Below are 21,511 nucleotides of genomic sequence, written 5' to 3' on the forward strand. Positions count from 1 at the left end.
CACTGTATCAGAATTTCAGGATTTGAAGTGCCAAATTGAAATGCCATTCTTCTTCCTGTACCCTCGCAATACAATTTTATTGATGTTAGGGAATGGTTTTTCTCCTCTGTGAGGCTTTTTGGGGGGATTTTTTAAAAAGATAAATGATCATTAATCTATAAATATTATATGGATCCTTTATGTAACTTACAATTTTTGCATTTCTTTAGCGCCATCTAGTGGACTTAGTACTGCATCCTTTAAATTAGAAAACAACTGTTTTCAACTTTAGCTCTAGGTGAGATTTACAAATTTTAATTTAGAATATGACAAAAAATATTTTGGCTGGATGCATGACTGCTCACATGCTGGAGAAAATTGCCAATCATTTGCCTTATGTTAAACAAATGCTAACAAAATTCAAGTCTATGATGGCAATTAGAGTGCAACACAGTTTATGGTTTTCTTTGCATCTCTGTACATAGATGAAAACAGGGTCATTATTAAATATATGCAACACTCTTGTTTTCATACTTATTTCCCCCTATTGCACAGAGTCAACCCATTATTTGTCTGCTGTATGTATGTGGTCATTTATGCTGGAATAGCCTTCCTGAGCTGGTTCCTGCAGCTTCTGTGTTAGCAAAATGAACATTTATGTGTTTGTTATATAGTGAGTCCAGCCAGTGGTAGTATGGTGACATGTTTATTCATGGCAGCAAGCAAGTAAAAGACACACCAAAAAACCCAGCTCTGCTGCTATATATAGGCACTTGGGCTAGCCTACCTAACCCAGGTGAAACTAATTAAAAACAATCACTACCTCCCTTAACTAATTCCTGGCTGCTCTGCTACTGTGCTGTGCCTGCAAATTCAATACACAACAGTGTTGATTTGTGACCCCCTAGGGGTCTGCATTATTCAGAATTTAAGAATGCTTAACAGACGACTTACATCTCAATAGATCTGAACATGCTTATTATAGAATAGATCTCCATTCAGCAGTATTTACAGCCTGGGTTGGAGGATAACAGACAGATAGGAAAACTAGCATGTCTTAATGTCCCCAAGTTGCCCAACAGAGGCAGTGTTTTGTCAGGGACTAGTAGTAGAAAATAGGAATGCCTCTGGTAAATTGGCACAGTGTGTCTTCTACTTATGCCCACAAAATTACTAGCCTGCAAAAGTTCTTATTAGCTATCTAAGAGACTAGTCAACCATGTTTCCATGCTAGCTGATGAATAATGAAGCCCTCTGCTTCATGGCCACCATGGAAATACTAGCCTCTTCGTCATTTTGGCATTTGCTGGAGACTTTCCTCTTTCAACCAGCCTTCTAGGTAGATATTTCTTTCCCAGTTGCTATCCATATTGGATTTGAAATTGTTGTGAAATATGATTTTATAAGTTTTATTGTGTTGTGAAATTGCTTCACGATGCTTCATAGAGAGTTCATAAATAAAATAAAATAAAATAAAAATATTATTATTATTTGTTTTCTACCAAGTAGGCTGTTTGTTGAAGGACTAATAAATCACTCAGTGTCCTCTGCTGCCAATACATTTCCCTGCTGGTTATGTAAGATTTTTCTTCTTCCATGATTGTCATGTAAACAAAATGGACTGTAGAGTATGAATGGGATAGTCCATCCTTTGTCTACCTGCCCAGTGAGGGCTTGTCCACAAATGAGCATTATTTAGCTGTTGATACAATTCCCCCAACCATTTGAATTAGACTGAAGTAGTTCACACCCAAATGTATTTGAATTTGTATATGAGAAGCAACGTTGGTTTCCCATTCATGTCAGTAGGTGTCTCTTTTTGTGTTTGTTCCTGCCTTCCAAATGGTTGATTCTGTTACGCTGATTAAGTGCCAAGGGACATGTGTGCAGAAAACTGTGTGCGCACCTTGGGGTTTTATTATTATTATTATTATTATTATTATTATTTTTAAAAATCCTCACAAAAGCACATAATCATTCTGCATTTTCAGCACACACTTGTGCAGTTTTCTGTGCAAAGCTGAGGGATCGAAACATAAGGCTGCACTCCTCCTTCAGGAGTGAGCTAGAAATAGTTATGAGCAGAGCCGGAGATTAAATGAAAGCAAATTTTTCAGCAGACACTTGGTTTGCTGTGCAATAACTGGCGTAGACAATTTTTAACTTGACTTGCTTGTGCCTGTTTCTGAATTGGCACATATTAAAGGGCTCAAAACGATAGCTAAATGACAGAAAGAAAAATAAACCTACACTCCTTTGTTCAGAAGCACACTGGAAATAGTTACAAGCACTACCCACAAAATGAATGAAAGCATGAAGGACATAGTGGGTGTGGAAAGGGGAGAAGCAGAAAGTGATAATTGACCCACCCACCCAAAAATGCTGAAACAAATTGGCACAAGCCCCCCCCCCCAAAAAAAAACAGAGGGTGGGGGTTGAGTCTTGGTAGCAGTGAGGACTCCTGAGACCCCAGGACCCTAGCATTTGCCTATGTTTTCTCCTGTGACTGGGTCAGAGGGAACTTATTGTTGTTTCTCTTTCAACCTTTCTGTAATGTATGAATTCTATACCACTGTATTTTAAATAAGTCAGTTCTTCCATTGACAAAGAAATAGCCTCATAATATAATTCAGTACACTTCACGGAGTTCAATTAATTGTAATGCACTCTGAATCGAGCCGAAGGTATGTTAGTTACTCTGGAGAGGACCTATAAATGAATCTCCTCTCTGCTGTGCCAATTTTGTCTTCAAGATAAGTGAAAATGGGTTTGCTAAATTGAACTGGTTCTTCTACTTTACAAAATGTAGAGGCTGTTGTCCCTCATTGTTCTCCTAAAGCAGCTACTGCCCCAGGGATCTAGCCAACTTTAATCTCACTGTTTTAAAATGTCCATGAAGAAATCTTCCACCAAGTGCAGTATGTTGTACAAATAAAAGAAATGGATGTTTAGTTTACATTTTCCTAGTAACTTAAATAATAAATTTACTAGATTTTGAAGACAAAAGTTGTTGTTTTTAGCCGTAGACAAACTATTAACTGGAATCCATAAATATAAAATACAGTGCATTAAATATTCCTTTCTCTTCCTTTTTAATAGGACTTGGATTGTACACAGTAAACACAGTATATGGAGATGCCATTATTTTGCCTTGCCATTTAGAAGTTCCTAATGATCTTAGGTTTGGAAAATGGAAATATGTAAGTATAGCTTATATCCAGTTACTTCTGTTACTGCAATGTGGGGACAAGCTTGTGAGACTGGTGGTGAGAATAAGTATATTTGAGCTGATGCATGTTAAGGACTTGTCACACTTAGGGAGATAAGAGACATCAATATGCACTGAGTAATTTTGAAATGTGTAATGTGCTTGTTATAGAAAGTGATCCGTTGTAGTGAAAAAGTTATCAGCATCTATTTATTATGTTCAGAATGTTGCACACACTGCTGCATTTTATGCTCACTACAGTAATGTGAGTTGAGTCAACAGAATCAATGAATGTGTTTCATTTTCCATCTGAAAGTGCATGGGGTTTACAAAGGGGACCTAATAAAGGCACAGCAGAGTGATGATACAATTGTCAAGGTTCCCTGAGAGTACTGTAGGATAAACAAGCTGTTCTCCCTGATGTTAACAAAACCTACAATTGTGATGTATATCATGCTCAAGGTCACAGAATGAATTTCCTTGATGGTCTCTGCAAAAATAGGCGTAGAGGAGTGTGTACGTGCATTGATGTGAATGAGCCCAGTGCAGTACGCAGAGGTTTTAGGAAAGCAAAACGTCAAGCTGAAGTTAGTATCAAACCAAAGTGTCAGTGCAGTTGTTTTCTTAATACAGTACACAGCAAAGTAACCAAAAGAAGACTAGGCTCTGATAAATAGAGTCCAACAAGTAGGGCTTGCAACAAAATGTTGCCATGTGGAGTGCTCCTGTTCAGTGTTCCTTCAAGGAAACACCTTTCACTTCCCTACTCTATCACCTCAAAGTCAGTCAGGACTCCATAGCCACTGACCACACCATTTTTGATCTCTCTCTCTCCCTCCCTCCCCACCAAGGGTTTTTTTTCCTAATTGTTTTGGGTACACAGCAAACTTAAGTTTTGCCAAGCCTTTTGATATCTCTTGATTGTGGGGGGTACCATTGTAGCTACCGAAGGACCAGGCACTTGGTGCATGGAGATTAGATCAAAGTAGACTTGTGACCAAATGTCAGAGTGTGGTATGCTCTCTGTTCAGGTTTCCAGCCATTCAATTTCATTATACCTCTGGTTTTTCTCCCCTACACCCTCAGCAGTTATTCACCATTCAGTGCCTACTGAACATGGTCACTTCTCATTGGACTACCTTAGTATATATATCTCTCAGTCTTTCTTCTAATAAATAATGGTGACAAGAGAGTTATGGGCCTTTAAGATAAAATAAATGGGATAAATCACTGGTACATAGAATCATAGAATCATAGAGTTGGAAGAGACCACAAGGGCCATCCAGTCCAACCCCCTGCCAAGCAGGAAACAAGATGGCACCCATCCAAGAAAACTGAAATGTGAAATTGTGATCTTCTACCAATAATATGTTCCTAAGACCGGTCACTTTCCAATTCTCAGGTTTGGAAGTCAAAGTTGTACCAATTTTGAAAAAGGGACCCAGGGAGATATGGAAATTGCAGGCTGGTTGCGTGTCGACGACCCCCAGGAAACCCCCAATTAAAGACACAGTCCACACAAAATTTTAGTTTTGGTTTTTTGCATAATTGTGGCCACAACTTTATTGATTACAGCATGTGAGTGGTTGCTTAGGCATTGGCTAGCGACTATCTGTTCCCACTTTGAGGTAGGAACAGAACTGACACCCGCAAGCCTGCAAAAGTCAGTAAGGGAAAACATTTTGGGGAGAGAATAGAGCTGGGCACTAGGCTCTCACCTTTCCCCAAATGCTCCCAGGGACTCTTGCTTGGACCTAGCCCCTTGCCAGGGGTTCGGACAATAGCACGGCGAGCCCCTGGATTCCTTTAATGGAATACCCTTGCAGTAGCATCATTGGAAGTGCCGGCACAGCCAACCATACCCCCTCCACCAACCAAAATTAACCAGTGCCTAACCGCAACCTTACAAGTTGTGACGATTTACTACGTAGTAGGCAAAAACCTGTTATCTTTGTCCATGGAGTTTTCTTGGCAGGGATACTGGGGTGGATTGCCAGTTCCTTTTCCAGGTGGATCACATTTAGTCTAAACTCTCCGCTATGACCTGTCCATCTTGGGTGGCCCTGCATGGCATAGCTCATAGCTTCCCTGAGTTATTCAAGCCCCTTCACCACAACAAGGCAGTGATCCATGAAGGAGAGAAGGAATACTTTGGCCACCTCATGATAAGAGAAGACTCCCTGGAAAAGACCCTAATGTTGGGAAAGATGGAGGGCACAAGGAGAAGGGGACGACAGAGGATGAGGTGGTTGGACAGTGTTCTCGAAGCAACTGGCATGAGTTTGGCCAAACTGTGGGAGGCAGTGGAGGATAGGGGTGCCTGGCGTGCTCTGGTCCATGGGGGTCACGAAGAGTTGGATACGACTGAATGACTGAACAACAACAGGCAAAAACCAAATGGCACCAGCCAATCAGCCAAATGGTAAAATTCCTACCAGGCCCCTGCCCCAAAGCAGACGACCCCATGACAGGCTTAGCAAGGTCAAGCGAATAAATCTAAATATAGGGAGGGTGGGTAGGTGATCCGATGCGCGTAGCGAAAAGAGGAAGCTCAATGCTGTGCTCTGGGAATAATAGCCCCTTGGCCTGTCAATCATAATTGCAGCATCAAATTCTCCCCAACGACCAAGAGGTGCCCAATGAGCTTATGACCATCCAAACTAACCCGCCCAGCAACAGGGGTATGTCCTGGCTGCCCCCACCGCAACATGTGCTCTCCATGAAGGAGAACCCGCTTTATCTTAACATTTTTCCAGAAAAAACTGGTGACAGCATTATTGAAGATAAAATTACCAACCATACAGAATAACAGGTTTTGTTAATGAACCAGCATGGCTTCTACAAAGTAAATCCTATCTAACTAAGCTTCTGGAGTTCTTTGGGATTTGTCAAATAAGCATGTGGATCAAGATAATCCATTATACATTGTGCACTCTCAAACAGTTTAATAAACTAGGGTTGCCATATTTCAAAACAGTGAAAATCTGGACACAAAAGTTGTTGAGCTTTGAGTTGTTGGGGGGGGGGGGGGTTGTGTTTTTGTTGTTCTTTTTGCAGAATCTCAAAAACTACACTACCGACATGGGCTGCCATACACCCGGATTTTTGCTCGGACGCTGTTTACAAGGGCTGAATACTGGCTATGTCCGGGAAATTCTGGGCGCATGGCAACCCTAGATAAACTCCCTCACTGAAGACTCCTGAGTAAACTTAGCAGTCATGGTATGAGAGGAGGGTTCCTCTTAAGAATCGACTAAAGAACCAGAACCAGAGAGTAGAAATAAGTGGACAGTTTTCACAATGGTAGTGGGGTCCACCAAGGATTTGTATTGGGACTGACGCTTTAAATAATGTTAAATAATGTTCATAAGTAATGTGGAGGTGAGCAGTGAGTGGGCCAAGTTAGCTGAGGATACCCCATTTTTCAAGGTGCTATTATTAAAAACCTGCAAGGAACATCCACCACCTCTCGTGGGAATCTGCAATTGTATTGCTTTTGAATGAATGGTTGGTGCAGTGCCCTTACAAATTCAGTATGATTTAATCAGTTCATAATTTCTTTTGTGTGATTTTAGAGAGGGTACTAGATAGATAAGAATACACTAATAGACTTTGACTCTTTTATTCTAGGAAATGGCAAACAAGGCTTCAGAGTTTATTGCCTTCCGATCTGCAACCAAAAAAACCGTACAGTATGACGATGTCCTGGAATACAAAGACAGATTAAATCTCTCTGAAAATTATACACTAGCAATTAGTAATGCAAGAATCAGTGATGAAAAGAGATTTGTGTGCATGCTTGTAACAGAGGACGATGTCTTTGAACAACCTACAGTAGTAAAGGTGTTCAGTAAGTACCAAGTAATCTTAATACCTACAAACAGGGATGTTCACTGGTGTGTGGCCCTTACATAGAACGTTCCTGGCATGAGATGTCAATAAACCATACAGATGGGTCAGGTGTTCTGTAATTTTGTTTATAGCATTCGTATAACTGAATTTTTAGCTACTGGTTGTTTGTTTAGTTGGTTGGTTTGGTTGTTTGCTTGTCCAGCTACCCAAGATTGTTATAACTGGAGATATTCAAGATGGATTATAACGAGCATCAGGTTGCTCAGTTTAGGTTTAGGGTTTTTTGCATCATTTCCCCGAAAACATTATTTCCACATAACAAAACAACAACACTACCATCCTGTCTGAAGCAAGCCTAGTTTTTGTTACAGTTGGTAGGAAGAAATCATTTGTGCTTCATCTGGATGAGTGAATTATAAGAATATGGGAACTGCCACATGTAGCAAAGCTAACCAGTACTGTAAGACTAAGAGAAGGTAAACAATAACTTACTTATTGAAAAACAGAGTGATTTCATCATCTATGGATTCACTCTTATATAATACAGGAAACAGTTTAACCATTTATAGAACAACGGGTGTTTCTGTCTACCACTTGTTTTTGCTTACACCCTTTCCTCTCTCTCCCCTTCCCTTTTTGTTATTAAATCTAAATACAGTATGTATGTTTGTATATCCTTCTTATTTATATGTTTAGATTTTCCTTTTGTATGTTCACCTTATTATTATTATTATTATTATTATTATTATTATTATTATTAATATTATTATTATTATGAAGATGGCACGTAACTAAATGTCTGGAAACATAGCACAAATCTTAACAATTTATTATGTGATAGTTCAATATTTATTTATTTAAATTACAGAACAACCATCACAACCTGAAATTGTAAGTCGAGCAACATTTTTAGAAACAGAACAGCTAAAAATGGTAAGTGAGCCTTCTTTGTTAAACTCCTTCAAATTGTCTACCCACCCCCCCCACCCCCGGTGTTGTAAATGGCCATTGTAAACAATCATCAATACAAACTTCCCTGAGCTAATTAATACAACCTACAAGTCCCATGGACTGCAAAAAGATCAAACTTATCCATCCTTAAAGAAATCATCCCTGAGTGCTCACTGGAACGACAAATCCTGAAGTTGAGGCTCCAGTACTTTGGCCACCTCATGAGAAGAGAAGACTCCCTAGAAAATACCCTGATGTTGGGAAAGATGGAGGGCACAAGGAGAAGGGGACGACAGATTATAAGATGGCTGGACAGTGTTCTCGAAGCGACTAGCATGAGTTTGGCCAGACTGTGGGAGGCAGTGAAAGATAGGCATGCCTGGCGTGCTCTGGTCCATGGGGTCACGAAGAGTCGGACATGACTGAATGGCTGAACAACAACAACAAGCTCCATACAAATGTTTATTGTTATCTCCAAACCCAAAGCCTCTGAGGAACATACATAAAACCATAATGGTTGAAGCAAAAAAAGGGGTTGACAAATAAATGAAACAAAATACTGGATAGGATTTGGCCTATTATGGATTTATTACTTGATTGTTCTTTATTAAAGGGAATTATGTAATACCCCTAACCTTGCTATATAGTAAAACAGTAAGGCTGCTGTCAGCTGCAGTTGACATGGCCACAATAGCTCCAGCGTGACAAAAGAACAGGAGGCAGCTGATCAAGTAAGCAGCACAAGTAGCAGGTGGCCCAAGCAAGCTGTTCAAAGGTGGGTAGGAGGGACTTCAGAGGGTGATTTTGTAAACTGCTCTCTGAAGCTACACCCACCCCACCCCCTTTAAATTGAGGATTGGGGTGAGATGTTTAGGGTTTGGGATGAACTGTGTCTGGATGAGATGGAAGAAGTTGTGTGGAGTTATAAAGGGTTGGCCAGCTGTGCAGCAGGGGGGTTGCCAAGTTGTTGGTGGGGTTGGCAAACAGGTGCAGCAACCCTTTTTATTAAAAATTAATGTTATAATTAACTTAAGACACGGTGTATATATATGAAACATCCACCAACCTTTGAGTAATTCACCACCATATAACAAACAAGATAAGGCTGTAGTAACAAAAACTTTTATCATTGGTTCTAGCAGACAATGACCCCTAGTATAATAAAGTGTTGCTATAGTTCCCAACAATTGAGCAAATTGAATTTTATTGCCTTGGTGTGCCATAGGATGTTTCATATGCTATGGCCCTCAGTGCTTAAATGAGTGATGCTGTTGAATGGGACAACCGTGCATGACTCATTTATGCTCCTTACAGTATTGCCTTTGCAAACACAGCCATTTGATGTTACTGTAATTCCTCCTTACAATAAGTCCCAAATTAAGAGAGTAGTTTTTCTCATACCTGCTTGGGATAATGAAATAAGAGCCACTATGTCTATATAAAGGAGTGCTGGCATTTGCTGATTTCTATTAGGGTGGGGAAGAAAGTTGCTTAAGTGCATCATTTATGTAGTGAACAAACAAAGCGCATCCTTGTTGTACCTGTTCCATTTTGTAAATATTGAATCTGAAAGAAAACACACAAGTCCCAGTTCAAATGTTAACATTATTGTTGGGCTACAGCTGCTGCGTAAGAAACATCAGTTGTTGACCCAATGAAGTAACTGATTTTTCCCATAGACGTTACCGATCAAAAGCAGATGAGAGCTCAGCAAATGCCGATGTACAGCTTTTTTGGGTTGTCCTGTTTGTTTTTGTGATTAGACAAACAATACAAATCTGACTGGCTACTAACGTAACACTACTTAACACATTCCCCAAAGAAAATCCAGATAGAAGAAGTTTTTTTTTTTCCAAGCAATGATCAGACACTGGCTGGACAAGTCTGCCATATGCTAAGAATGTGTTCCCCCCCTGATTGTTATCTCTTACTATGTAAGTTGCTTTTTGAGGAAGGTTGTTTTGGATGTTCAGCACACCTTATACCAAGTCCTGAAGAGACTCAAATAATGCTGTTCAGATACCTGCTTTTTCCAGATACAGCCACACTAAGAGCATCAATGAGGGCGAACACTGTAAAAGCCATTTATTGCGTTAATTCTTCCCCCTGCCCAGTAATTTCCCCTCACTTTTGATTTAGGCCCAACAACATGGGGCAGGACCTTCTTTCTTATATCAGCAGGAAAGCAGTGGTGAATCTGTCCACCTCCTGTGTCTTACCTCTCAGCATTTGGTTGATAGTCACTTTCCTGATACTAAAAGTGAGCTGGGAATCGGGGTGGGGTAGGGTAGGGTGGAGAAGTGGGTGGAGCAACAGACAGGTAAAGCAAAGAAGAAGGGGAGGATTGGTGCTTCTTATAGATCCTTCTACAGTTAGAATAAGACCTCTTGGGGAGATACATGGAGGGGAAATATGTCCAGTTTGAGCCTCTGTACAGTGGTACCTCAGGTTACATATGCTTCAGGTTACATACGCTTCAGGTTACATACTCCACTAACCCAGAAATAACGCTTCAGGTTAAGAACTTTGCTTCAGGATAAGAACAGAAATCGTGCTCTGGCGGCACAGCGGCAGCGGGAGGCCCCATTAGCTAAAGTGGTGCTTGGGGTTAAGAACAGTTTCAGGTTAAGAACGGACCTCCAGAACGAATTAAGTTCTTAACCCGAGGTACCACTGTACTATAATATTAACCCAGTTGTCAGGTAAGTTGCCCTCTATAGACAAGCAGCTTCTTGTCATGGAAGAAGGAGGAGGAAGAGGAGGATCTAAGCAATCTTTGTGGTACAGCTTTTGCTGTATACTGAAGACAGACCTCTTTACCCTCGCCTTTGATAATTAAGGTATTTTGTTTTGAGGCACCAAATTCTCTTGTTGAATTTATACTGTTTAGTTATATTTACATCCCCTTTATGTGTTTTATGGTTAATGGTTTTATTTGCTTTTATAATTGTATGTTTTATTGTTGTAACCCATTCTGGATGGGTAAGAAATATAACAACAACAACAACAGCAACAGGAACAACGCAGAGAACAAATTTAATTCCTTGGATATGTTGGGTCCAATGGCTATAAATGTAGCTATAAATGAAGATGAAACTGTAATAATTTGAACATGTCTTTGCATTTTTAAGCTTGGGGAATGTATCTCTCAAGATGGTTATCCAAAGGGAAACCTTACGTGGTTCAAGAATGGAGTTGTTTTGCAGCCCACTGAAGAAGGTAAGTTTTAGAATTGAGTGTGAATTCTTCTGGTTTGCATTCCTTCACAAATTTGTGTTAGCTCATATCATTTTAGCAGTTCATTTAGACAATTCACAATTAGACTGCATTTATCCATCTTTATCAAAAATGCTGTACTTAGTACTTTGGCTGCACCTTGATGTTGTGATTTGATATACACGTGTCTCCTTCCACCCCCACAGTAACTCGACCCAGAAAATGTAAGGGTTTTTAAATGTAATTAATGTACAAAATATTATTTTGATAATGTCATACCTGGAAGTTTTTGATCTCAATAATGTGTAACAGCTATACCTTAATCCTAAATATTTAGGATTAGGTTGTACACACTGTCTGCTTACTTTCTTATTTCTTTCTGCAGTCTCTGCCCAAAAGTGGCAGTTCATTTTTAAGAGTATCTGTGACTATCGCATCATATATTTAAAAATGTTATTAGGACAGGCTGAAAAAAAACAACAACAATCAACAGTTGTTCAAGTTAGTGAAAATCATACATTTTCTTTCAAAAGCTGTTATAAATGAACAAATAAAAGTGAATCAAACAACTGGACTCTACACCGTGATATCTTCTTTGGAATATAAGCCAACAAAGGATGATACAAATGCACAGTTTACCTGTTCGGTGACGTATTTTGGACCAACAGGACAAGAAACAATACGGTCGGAATCTGTAGCCTTTGACATTCACTGTAAGTTCATAAATACCTGCCTCTGTTTGACCATCTGTTTGCTTCGATGGATCCTCCTATTATTGTTTTGTGGTGGTGGTTGCTTTTAGGATTGGTTCTCCCTAGCATATAGGCTTGCAGTTTTCATTGGATTAACAAATTAGAGGTCAGGAACTGACAGGAAGGATGGCAGACAAATAGGTTGCCCAATAGTTATTTAGGGAAGGCATCACTGTGGAAAGGGTGTCTTTAGGATGGGTTTGACTTGTTGAGGCTGTTTCAGGGACATGGAGCAATGTGGAAGAAGGTTCCAAGATGGGAGGGAATGGTTGAAAAGGGACGTGTAGCAAGGAGTTTGACATTGCCTATTGCAGCCAAATTCCATTTTCAAATGTACTCAGACATAAACATTTTATTGCTAACGGCCTTCCCCAAACTAGCATTTCTACTGCAGCTTGAAATGTCTATTCTATTCTCTTGTTCAAACTCCTGGGGCACCTGTTGCACAACGAGCAATGAGAAAATATTATCCCATATCCACATGATTCCAGTACTTTAAAAAAAATATGTTTTGTTTTGTTTTGTTTTTAGAAACTGAGTGGTTCCATTGCACACAACCCCAAACCCAAATGAACACCAGCAATGTTACCACCTAGTCACTTGCAGGGGAATTTTCTGCCCTGCTTTGATTACTGGCTAACCTGAACTACCTTCCGGCATCATTACCAGCGTGGCTCCAATAGTCACACATATTTTGGATGTGACTGTTGTAGGCAACTATTGAACGGTATTCTGTAGTTAATAACACCCTGGCGTGGGTCACACATTTCCTTGAGGACAAAAAATCACAGATTACAATTCTGCAATGAAACAACTCATTTGAGCAATGCCCATTGACTCACAAAACACAAGCATATTGTCTCATTACCTGCTTGGAGAGTAGAAGGCCTTAGTTCTTGCCTCGGCAACTGTTGGCTGGGATTGTGCAATAGGCTTTTCACTAACTTTTTTATGCATGTAGCTCTTGAAACAGAAAGGGGTGTATAAGCCTTTTCATTATTGTGATACTTAATGTTGTTAAACACTTTAAGTATATGGAAGAGACTGAGGTTTTGTTTTGTTTTTTAAATAAAAAAGCTGAAACACCTGTCTTTTTAGATCCTACAGAGAAGGTTAGAATTCAAGTACTTACAGAAAGAAATACCATTAAAGAAGGTGATAATATCACCCTAAAATGTTCGGGAAATGGTAATCCTCCACCTCAGGAATTTTTCTTCTACATTCCTGTAAGTATTGCCTACCTGCCATGATTTGGGTGGTGAGGCAGGGAGGGGGGTGGTATGGCTTAGTGTTACATACAAAATGGGCCTATAATAAACACTACTCTGAGGAAACATTTATAATTTGCCAATCTAGGTGTAGCAGTTTTCGACTTATTGCATTTTCTATGCACATTTTCCTAAAATGACATTGTTTTAAGACATGAAAGAATATGCATGTTAATGATTTGGGGTATTTAAAACAACAAGTAGCTGAAATTATTTGTAGTGCGGGTTTTTCCACTTACATAGTCAAAACCTTTATTTTCAAGCTATCTCTCAAATTTTTGTTGATTTTCAACCATTCTTAAATTGTGCAGCAGTGAATGTATTCTATGATATCACACATCTAGCAATGGTAATATAAAATCTAATACAGTGTCTGGGTGTGGACATTTACATATTTTATCTGGTGAAAATCCAGATAATTACACTACTTATCAAATTATAAAATTGATCACTAAAAATTGGCCATGATAGTTTGTACTCTTCGTTGACAGAGAAGTGAAGTCTGTCATACTACTACAGTCTTGCCGCAATAAAAGTAGCTGCAGAAAATAGAAACATGATTTTCCTTCATTAGTAAATTTCTCTATTAAACTTTCTCTAAAAGGGGGAACCAGACCCTATAAGAAGTTCAAGTCTTTACGTACTGACTGATGTTAGAAGAAATGCAACAGGGGAATATAGATGTTCACTGACTGATGAGAGTTTGATGGATTCCACTATAATTACAGTACATTGTAAGTAGTTTTGTCTTTGTTTTCCTTTCAAAAGTGCATGTTATTTCATAACAGATGTCCTTTCTTAGCATGTTCCATGCCAAATCTAAGTGTTTTTATAGGGGTCAGGTCAAGGCAACTCAATGGCTTTTTTTGGACATCATGCTAAACCATGGTTTAATGAGACATGAATGAGCATAGCCTTTTCTTGGCTTGTGCATCACCCCCCCACACACACACACACCTCTCCTGCTACCACACAATCAGGAGAAGTTCAGAAGCTGTGACTTCCAGACCCAGAACTGCAGGTAATGTTAACTATGATCATAGTTTAAAGAAGTCAGCTTCAGAAACCATGGTTTGAAATGAGCTTGTTAATGCTAACCACAGTTTGTCAGTCTTGATGACACAGAGACACAAAAATTCAATTAAGTAAAAGCAGCAGCAAAAGCGTATAAACTTTGCCATATGGCAGGAACTTGAGAGTCCAGGAGGCAGCTGGGGTCAAATCATAGCTTAGATTGATTTAGAATGCAGTCTTCATGTGCTAACTTAAGTTTTTTTAAGCTTGGGTGCGCAACTCAGGCTGGTGATTTAATTATATACACATATCATTCCTTCTTGCTTCTAGTGATGTGCTATGTGCTTTTCTATGATTCACTGGTGTTTCGTTTTAAAACTTCATGCAGTTTATTTTCATTTATTTCTATTGGGATTTTACAAATCTGATAATTAAAAAAAACTTGATAAAGGGGAACAAATGTATTATTCAGCAGCTACAATGTGGTCTTTCAACTACCGGATTTTAGAAATATTTTTGCTAAATGTAAAATAGCCCAGCATTTTATAACCAGGAAATCTTCTTTTACATCTTTTAAAGTTATTGATTTAATAATAAAATTCAAGCTTGAATGTTGTCTTCAATCCTCTTGCTGTTTCCTACCTGAGAAACTAGTACCGCAAATGATTATCCATTTTGTAAGCTGCATGGCTAGAGACACCACTGTATGAGGCAATCCTCAAGCTAATCATTTTCCTGACATTTTAAGACTTCCAAATGGAAGGGGCACTGCTATGGAGGCACTTGCAAACAAGTGTAACCCCACTTTCCCCTACCATATTTATGGCCTGACTTTCAAGAGAAGGTCTATCCAATATGATTTATGGCAACAAAATACAAAAAGGAGAACTCAGCAATACAAAGACTAACATATAATGTAACGATATAAACAAGTGTAGGCATTTCACACATTTATTTAAATAATGCTAAATTCATTTAGCAACATGTAGGATCCAGTTTTTGCATTGTCGCTTTCTTACTTTGCATGTGCACTGCAACAGAGATTGATTATTTGCTAGCAAACAAATTTGACTTTGTTTTACATACGGCAGCTACAGGCAACTGTGTTTTCTAATAATCTGTTAATGTAGCAATAGTACAGGTTGTTTCTTCAAAAAAAAAACAACCACCCCACAATCTTTTGTAATTTTTCAAACATTCCTTTTTCTCTTCATACAACATCAAAGTAAAGTTTCATCAAACATGCCTTTAGATTAAAGGATCACCAACGCAAAATATATTTACAGAATTGATTGGAAAAGGGGTGTAGCATAGATAGAAGGAATATCAAGGCCCCCCTGCACATGATCTCTAAGCGTTTCTCAGAGCTGTGGACTCTTCCTGCATAAAAAGCTTCTTAAGCAATTGCATACAGTGGCAAAGTCACGCATAGCATGTAATTAGAAGTTTCCAAAGCAACCATCGAAACAGCAATGGAATGATAAAATTTGGGACTTTGCAAACTTGCTTGGCAGATGCAGCAGGCACGAATCCTTTAAAACGAAATGGGATTTTGGCACTATGGTTTGCATTTATGTCCCATGTGGAAGCTCCTACAGCTTCTGATCAAATCCAGTCAAGTACAAATCCCTCTATTTTTTTTTCTGATTATGATATACATGTTATGTTAAATATAGATTTGAAATGTGCTATATAGCGCTATATCCCTTATTAATTAAATATTAGTTATCTATTTTTCATTAGCCAGTAGGCTTTTCCTTAGTCTATTTCAGTCATCCTACACGCATATCCATGGAATAATAAATAAATAAATAAAATTTTATTTTTCAGGGTTGTTGCCACCGAGTTTCTTTTATTCCTTTAGTAAACTTGTTATATTGAAATATAGGCTGTTCTTTTTTGTTGCCTGTATTTTAAACTTTCGTTTCACTATAAAATAATATTAGGTGGCAATAACTTTAATTAAGCATCATGTCTATATTTTCACCAAGTTGTGATAAACCACCACCAAATTTCACTGCGTAGAAGAGCAGATCAAGGATGATGGCATTGGGGCTCAACTTAATCATGAAAGATGCATGTGGTGGCCTGGCTGGTGATGCAATGATTAGTCCATGAAGTTTCAATCTTTCCTAGGTGGAGGCCAATAATTTAATGAGTTCCTGTTTCATCTCATGTGTGTGACAAGATTTTAATGCGGGTCATCTTTTCTGGGCACTCAATCTGAGGTTTTAGCCTGCTTCAAATAAATTAGGAAACATAGAAAGAAAATTACCTTGGGACGGGGACAGTCTTTTTCTTAGCTTTCCTCCCATGGTTACATAGTGCTTAGAGGAAATTTGGGGAACTTAAAAGAGCAAGCTCAGTCCCTGACTCAGGATAAAGAAGTAGTAGTCGTAGGGATATGTTGTCCTGTGTTTTATGGCTTTGATTCAGGGATCACATTGGGGGGAGGTGTGGGGAGAAGCAGGATGGGACTTGACAGCAGTTGCTAGAGTGTTTGTATATGCTTATGGTCTGCTAGGTAAGCAGCTGCAGAGGCAGATAAGATAAGCATTCCTAGGTCCACTGACAGTAAAGAAATTAGGTCTGTATCAGTCATGTTGCAGGTATTACTAGCTATAAATAAGGACAGTTACCATAGCAGTGTATAGCTTTGCATTCTCTCTTGCACCCTCTGTGCTTCCTTTAACACTGTGCTCTGTGCTTCCTTTAACACTGTTCCTAATGGAGTTCGTAAATGGAAAATGTAGATGATGTCACTTTCCTGTTGAGAGACTTGAGCTCTTGCTACTCTCACTGGTGAAGATACAGGAAGAGGAGTTTGCAAGCTTAAGGAACATGAAGCACTTCAGTACTGACAATGTAATAAAGCTAGAGAACTTTGGTCTGCCTAACCAGATATGTTGAATTTTTTTTTGGTGGTTATCAAAGTTGTACGGGTCTAGTGGAATGAGAGAAGGCGATCAGAGACTGTGGAAGGCACTTTATATGTTTCCATAGCTTTTAAGTAATTACTAGTGCTAAACTAAAATATGGAAATATGTGTCATTTCAGCTGGAGTTCACTTCAAATAGTGACAAAGTGATCTAGCAAATTTTCCGGGGGTTATAACTTTTTCAGTGAAGTTGTTGAGGTTCCAGAATGTCCTCTGAAAGCAAAGCCAGTAGAGGAGGAAGCTGCTTATAAATGCCTTTTAAAGTGTTGGTGCTGACCTTTAAAGCCCTAAACCTGAAGGAGCGTCTCCACCCCCATCGTTCAGCCACGACACTGAGGTTTAGCGCCAAAGGCCTTCTGGCGGTTCCCTCATGCAAGAAATGAGGTTACAGGGAACCAGGCAGAGGGCCTTCTCGGTAGTGGCGCCTGCCCTCCCATCAGATGTCAAGGAAATAAACAACTCTCTGATTTTTAGAAGAAATCTGAAGGCAGCCCTGTTTAGGGAAGTTTTTAATGTTTGGTGCTTTATTGTATTTTTAATATTTTGTTGGAAGCCGCCCAGAGCGTCTGGGGAAATCCGGCCAGATGGGCAGGGTATAAATAAAATATTATTATTATTATTATTATTATTATTATTATTATTATTATTATTATTTTATTTTATACATCCCATAGTAAGTAAATGCTACACACATCTCAAAACAAAACCTGACATCCTTCTGACCATTATACAAGATTATTTTTATATTTTAAGATTGCTATTCAGGTTTCACCTTCGCCACCAGCAGAAACACTCACATCTAACAAAAACATTCACACACAAATACCCTCCTTGTACGCCTCCCACCATCTACCCACTTCACATAGTTTTCTTTCTTCACAAATCCCTTTTGTTTGTCAAGTGATACAGCAAGGAAAATGTGTTTCACTTTCTACTACCGAATAATTACATAGATGTGCAAATATTTTTGCTTCCTTCTTTTGGAGATTATTTTCTGTCCTATTGTATGAGGGAATTGACTGAGACTTGAGAAAGTGCAGTTTAACTGGAATTAGCTAACAGGGTGTGTGTGTCCCCCCCACACACTTCTGTAAGCTCACTAAATGAGCCACATGTATGAGACTTTTATCTGACAATGCTTTCTCCCCCAATAGATCTGGATTTGTCACTTACTCCCAGTGGAGAAGTTATTAAGCAGATTGGAGAAGCACTGCCTGTATCCTGCACAATCTCTTCCAGTAGAAATGCCACCATATTCTGGCTGAAGGTAAATATTGTTAATAACCCTGCTATTGTCAACCTGCTCATGTCAGCTGCTAACTCTTTAGCTCTCATCTGGCTTTAAAGAACAATAAGCAGCATTCTACCTGGAACTTCAAAAGGAGGCTTTTATCTACTTACAAATTAAATTAAATCACACTTCAATATCAAGATAATTAAATATTTTGAATATGTTAAGATATAGTTCACTATCAGGTATTTAAGGAATAGGTGATGTGGAAGCTTGTTCAAATCTGATCACCTTTTTTTGTAAAAGTAGGTAATTATATATTTGTAATGGCTTCCAGAAACACACAAGAATAAATAGCCTTGCTCAAAAGCATGAGTGGGTTGGATACTTGTAGTTCTGGCTACTTTCGTTGCAGTAAAAGATAGTAGCAATTCTCCTATGCTCCATGTTTAATTTCCAACATCTCCAGGGCTGGGGAAGAGCTCTTTCTGAACACCTGGAAAACTACTGCCAACTTAGACAGTACTGAGCTAGAGAGACCAGTGGTCTGGCGCTGTATAAGGTAGCTATGTTCCCCCCACACATATTTGCTTTTTGGGAACATCAGGGTACAAATGACCTACAGATTGTGGTGAATAGCAGGGATGGAGAACATGTGTTCTCCAGGAAGTTGTTAGACCACAAGTCCTAGCATCCCTGACTACTGGCCATGCAGGCTGAGATAGATGGGGGTGTTGTTCAATGGCACCTGGAGAACCACAGGTCCCCTCATTCCAGCTCTATAGTGTCAGGGCAAGCCAGTAGTAGTTGAGGGTGAGAGAAGGCAGGAAAGGCTGGCAATATCAGGAGAATACATGTACCTTGCAAAGAAGCCTTAGCCCAGGCATAGGCAAACTCGGCCCTCCAGATGTTTTGGGACTACAACTCCCATGATCTCTAGCTAACAGGACCAGTTGTCAGCGATGAATTGTAGTCCCAAAACATCCGGAGGGCAGAGTTTGCCTATGTCTGCCTTAGCCCCTAGCTTAGTTTTAACAGTGGGCCACTACTGTTTGGGTACATAAATTTGTGTCAATCTAGCCAGCTCCAATTTCACTCAGGAAAAGAATCCTAGTAACTATCTTTGCTATTCATCCTGCAGCATTACTGCTGTGATACTGTCTCTGCCTTCAAAGCTGATGCCAGGTTACCAGGAGTTATAATGTGCAAGTGTTGTAGTTATTAACCCTTATAAATGAAAGAAAACATTCAGCTTCACCAGGTCTAAGGGCCACTGAGAGGTTGCACCGCTTGTTTCTTAGCAAGGGAAATACCAGACTGGTCCATCTATCAGCCAGTGAAGAAAGCAACTTCACCCCCAATTTCATCCACACCTACCAGAAAGAAAATGTTGTTTCAACTCTTGGTTGATCTGGGAGTGAATAACTGAAGGGAAGCACCCCTGAGTTTTTTGTGCACATGAGAGGCTTTTTTTAATGGTGGTGGAGCAATATAATTACAAACTGCTGTTGGGCAACTTGAGAATCATTGTATTTCAAGACATGGTATAAATCTTCAAAATAAATCTTTTATCACTTTAACTGATGGGAGAAGCTGAGCATATCAAGGTGTGATTGTTTGCTTTTTAGATTTTAAAAAAGTGGGGGAGGGAGACAAATCACATTAACGTTAAACTAATATATAAAAACAGTTTTGTAGGGGAAGCAAAATCCAAGTCTCTCCAAGTAGTTAACACTGTGAGTTGCTTGTACTACAGTGCATTAAAAAAAAACCACAAATCTGTTGGCCACCTTGTCCAAAGGTGTGCATGTCTTCAACTTGCACTGCTTAGCTTTTTCCTTTTTATCAGGACAATACAAGAATGAGAGCAAGTCCTTCGTTTTCAAGTTTACAGTACCAAGATGCAGGAAATTACATCTGCGAAACTACTTTACAGGAAGTTGAAGGGTTAAAGAAAAGGCAAATTCTTACATTGATAGTGGAAGGTATGTGAGGCAGACGCTTTATCTTATAATGTTGACTATAATTTTCATGTTGCTTCATCACTTTGAAATGCCCTCCCAGAAAAACAGCACTCAAGTCTGACCCTGCATATTTTTAAAAGATAAAAATGTGTGTGTTTATCTGGTTAAATGTGTGTGTGTGTGTGTGTGTGTGTGTAGTACAGTTTTAAAACTTTTGATCTTTCTTGGTTTAAATATGATAGTTTAAGTGAATCATTTTATAGCTTGGTTTATTCTTAAATTGTATTACAATTTTATTATTGTTTTTGAATCCCTTGGGAATTTAGTAGGAAGAACAAATGGAACATTAATTCGAGAAATTATCCATTTTGTTTTTTAGGAAAGCCACAGATCAAAATGACAAAGAGAACCAGCACAGATGGATCATATAAAATGATAGCCTGCCATGTGGAAGGGTTCCCCAAACCAGCAGTACAATGGACTAGCAGTGGAGGTGTCATAAATAAAGCAAGTAATTTTCTCATTACTTCTTGCGTATTCCTTTCAGTTATAGCAAAAGACAAATATTAGAGGCATGCAAACATACCTAAATCCATTCCAATATTTCTTTACACTTCCATCTTGTGTATTCCATTCCATTGTAATTGATTTACCGTACAGTGGTACCTCTGGTTACGAACTTAATTCTTTCCGGAGATCTGTTCTTAGCCTGAAATGCGTGTTCTCCATCCTAGAGAGCACGGGTTGCGGTGGGGGCCAGAAAATCCACCCTTCCAGTGTGGGTTGGTTCTGAGTTAGTCGCTGTTTTGATTGGGGCATTACTTGTTGTTGGGGAGAAATTAACGTTGCAATTTTGGTTGATGGACAGTTACTGGATTAAAATCCTTGGCACGCCCTGTATTATTTCTCTTTGCTGCTTGCAACGGATCGCCCGCCCTCCCCTCCCTCGTTTTAGGCCTCTGCGTTGACCTTGCTATGCCTGTCATGGGGTCGTCTGCCGTTGGTGCAGGGGCCTGGTAGGAATTTTTCCAGTTGGCTGATTGGCTGGTGCCTTCTGGTTTTCGCCTACTGCGTAGCAATTAGTCACAACTTGTAAGGTTGGCGGTTAGGCATTGGTTTCGTGTTCGTTGCTGGAGGG

At 39.3% G+C, this 21,511-nt stretch overlaps 1 protein-coding gene across 5 annotated transcripts in view; it reads left to right on the plus strand.

Moving 5' to 3' along the window:
- ALCAM (activated leukocyte cell adhesion molecule) overlaps nucleotides 1-21,511 on the plus strand; it is a 120,093-nt gene that overhangs the window by 73,775 nt on the left and 24,807 nt on the right. For all 5 annotated transcript variants that reach the window (XM_033146674.1, XM_033146672.1, XM_033146673.1 and 2 more), the window contains exons 2-11: nucleotides 3,079-3,179; nucleotides 6,818-7,037; nucleotides 7,908-7,972; nucleotides 11,122-11,209; nucleotides 11,740-11,919; nucleotides 13,057-13,184; nucleotides 13,831-13,960; nucleotides 18,333-18,445; nucleotides 20,259-20,394; nucleotides 20,753-20,880. In XM_033146674.1, the coding sequence (XP_033002565.1) occupies nucleotides 3,079-3,179; nucleotides 6,818-7,037; nucleotides 7,908-7,972; nucleotides 11,122-11,209; nucleotides 11,740-11,919; nucleotides 13,057-13,184; nucleotides 13,831-13,960; nucleotides 18,333-18,445; nucleotides 20,259-20,394; nucleotides 20,753-20,880 (1,289 nt within the window). The remainder of the gene's footprint in view (nucleotides 1-3,078; nucleotides 3,180-6,817; nucleotides 7,038-7,907; nucleotides 7,973-11,121; nucleotides 11,210-11,739; nucleotides 11,920-13,056; nucleotides 13,185-13,830; nucleotides 13,961-18,332; nucleotides 18,446-20,258; nucleotides 20,395-20,752; nucleotides 20,881-21,511) is intronic.

Source organism: Lacerta agilis, chromosome 4 (genome assembly GCF_009819535.1).
Source record: "Lacerta agilis isolate rLacAgi1 chromosome 4, rLacAgi1.pri, whole genome shotgun sequence".
In the NCBI taxonomy this organism is placed as follows: Eukaryota; Metazoa; Chordata; class Lepidosauria; order Squamata; family Lacertidae; genus Lacerta; species Lacerta agilis.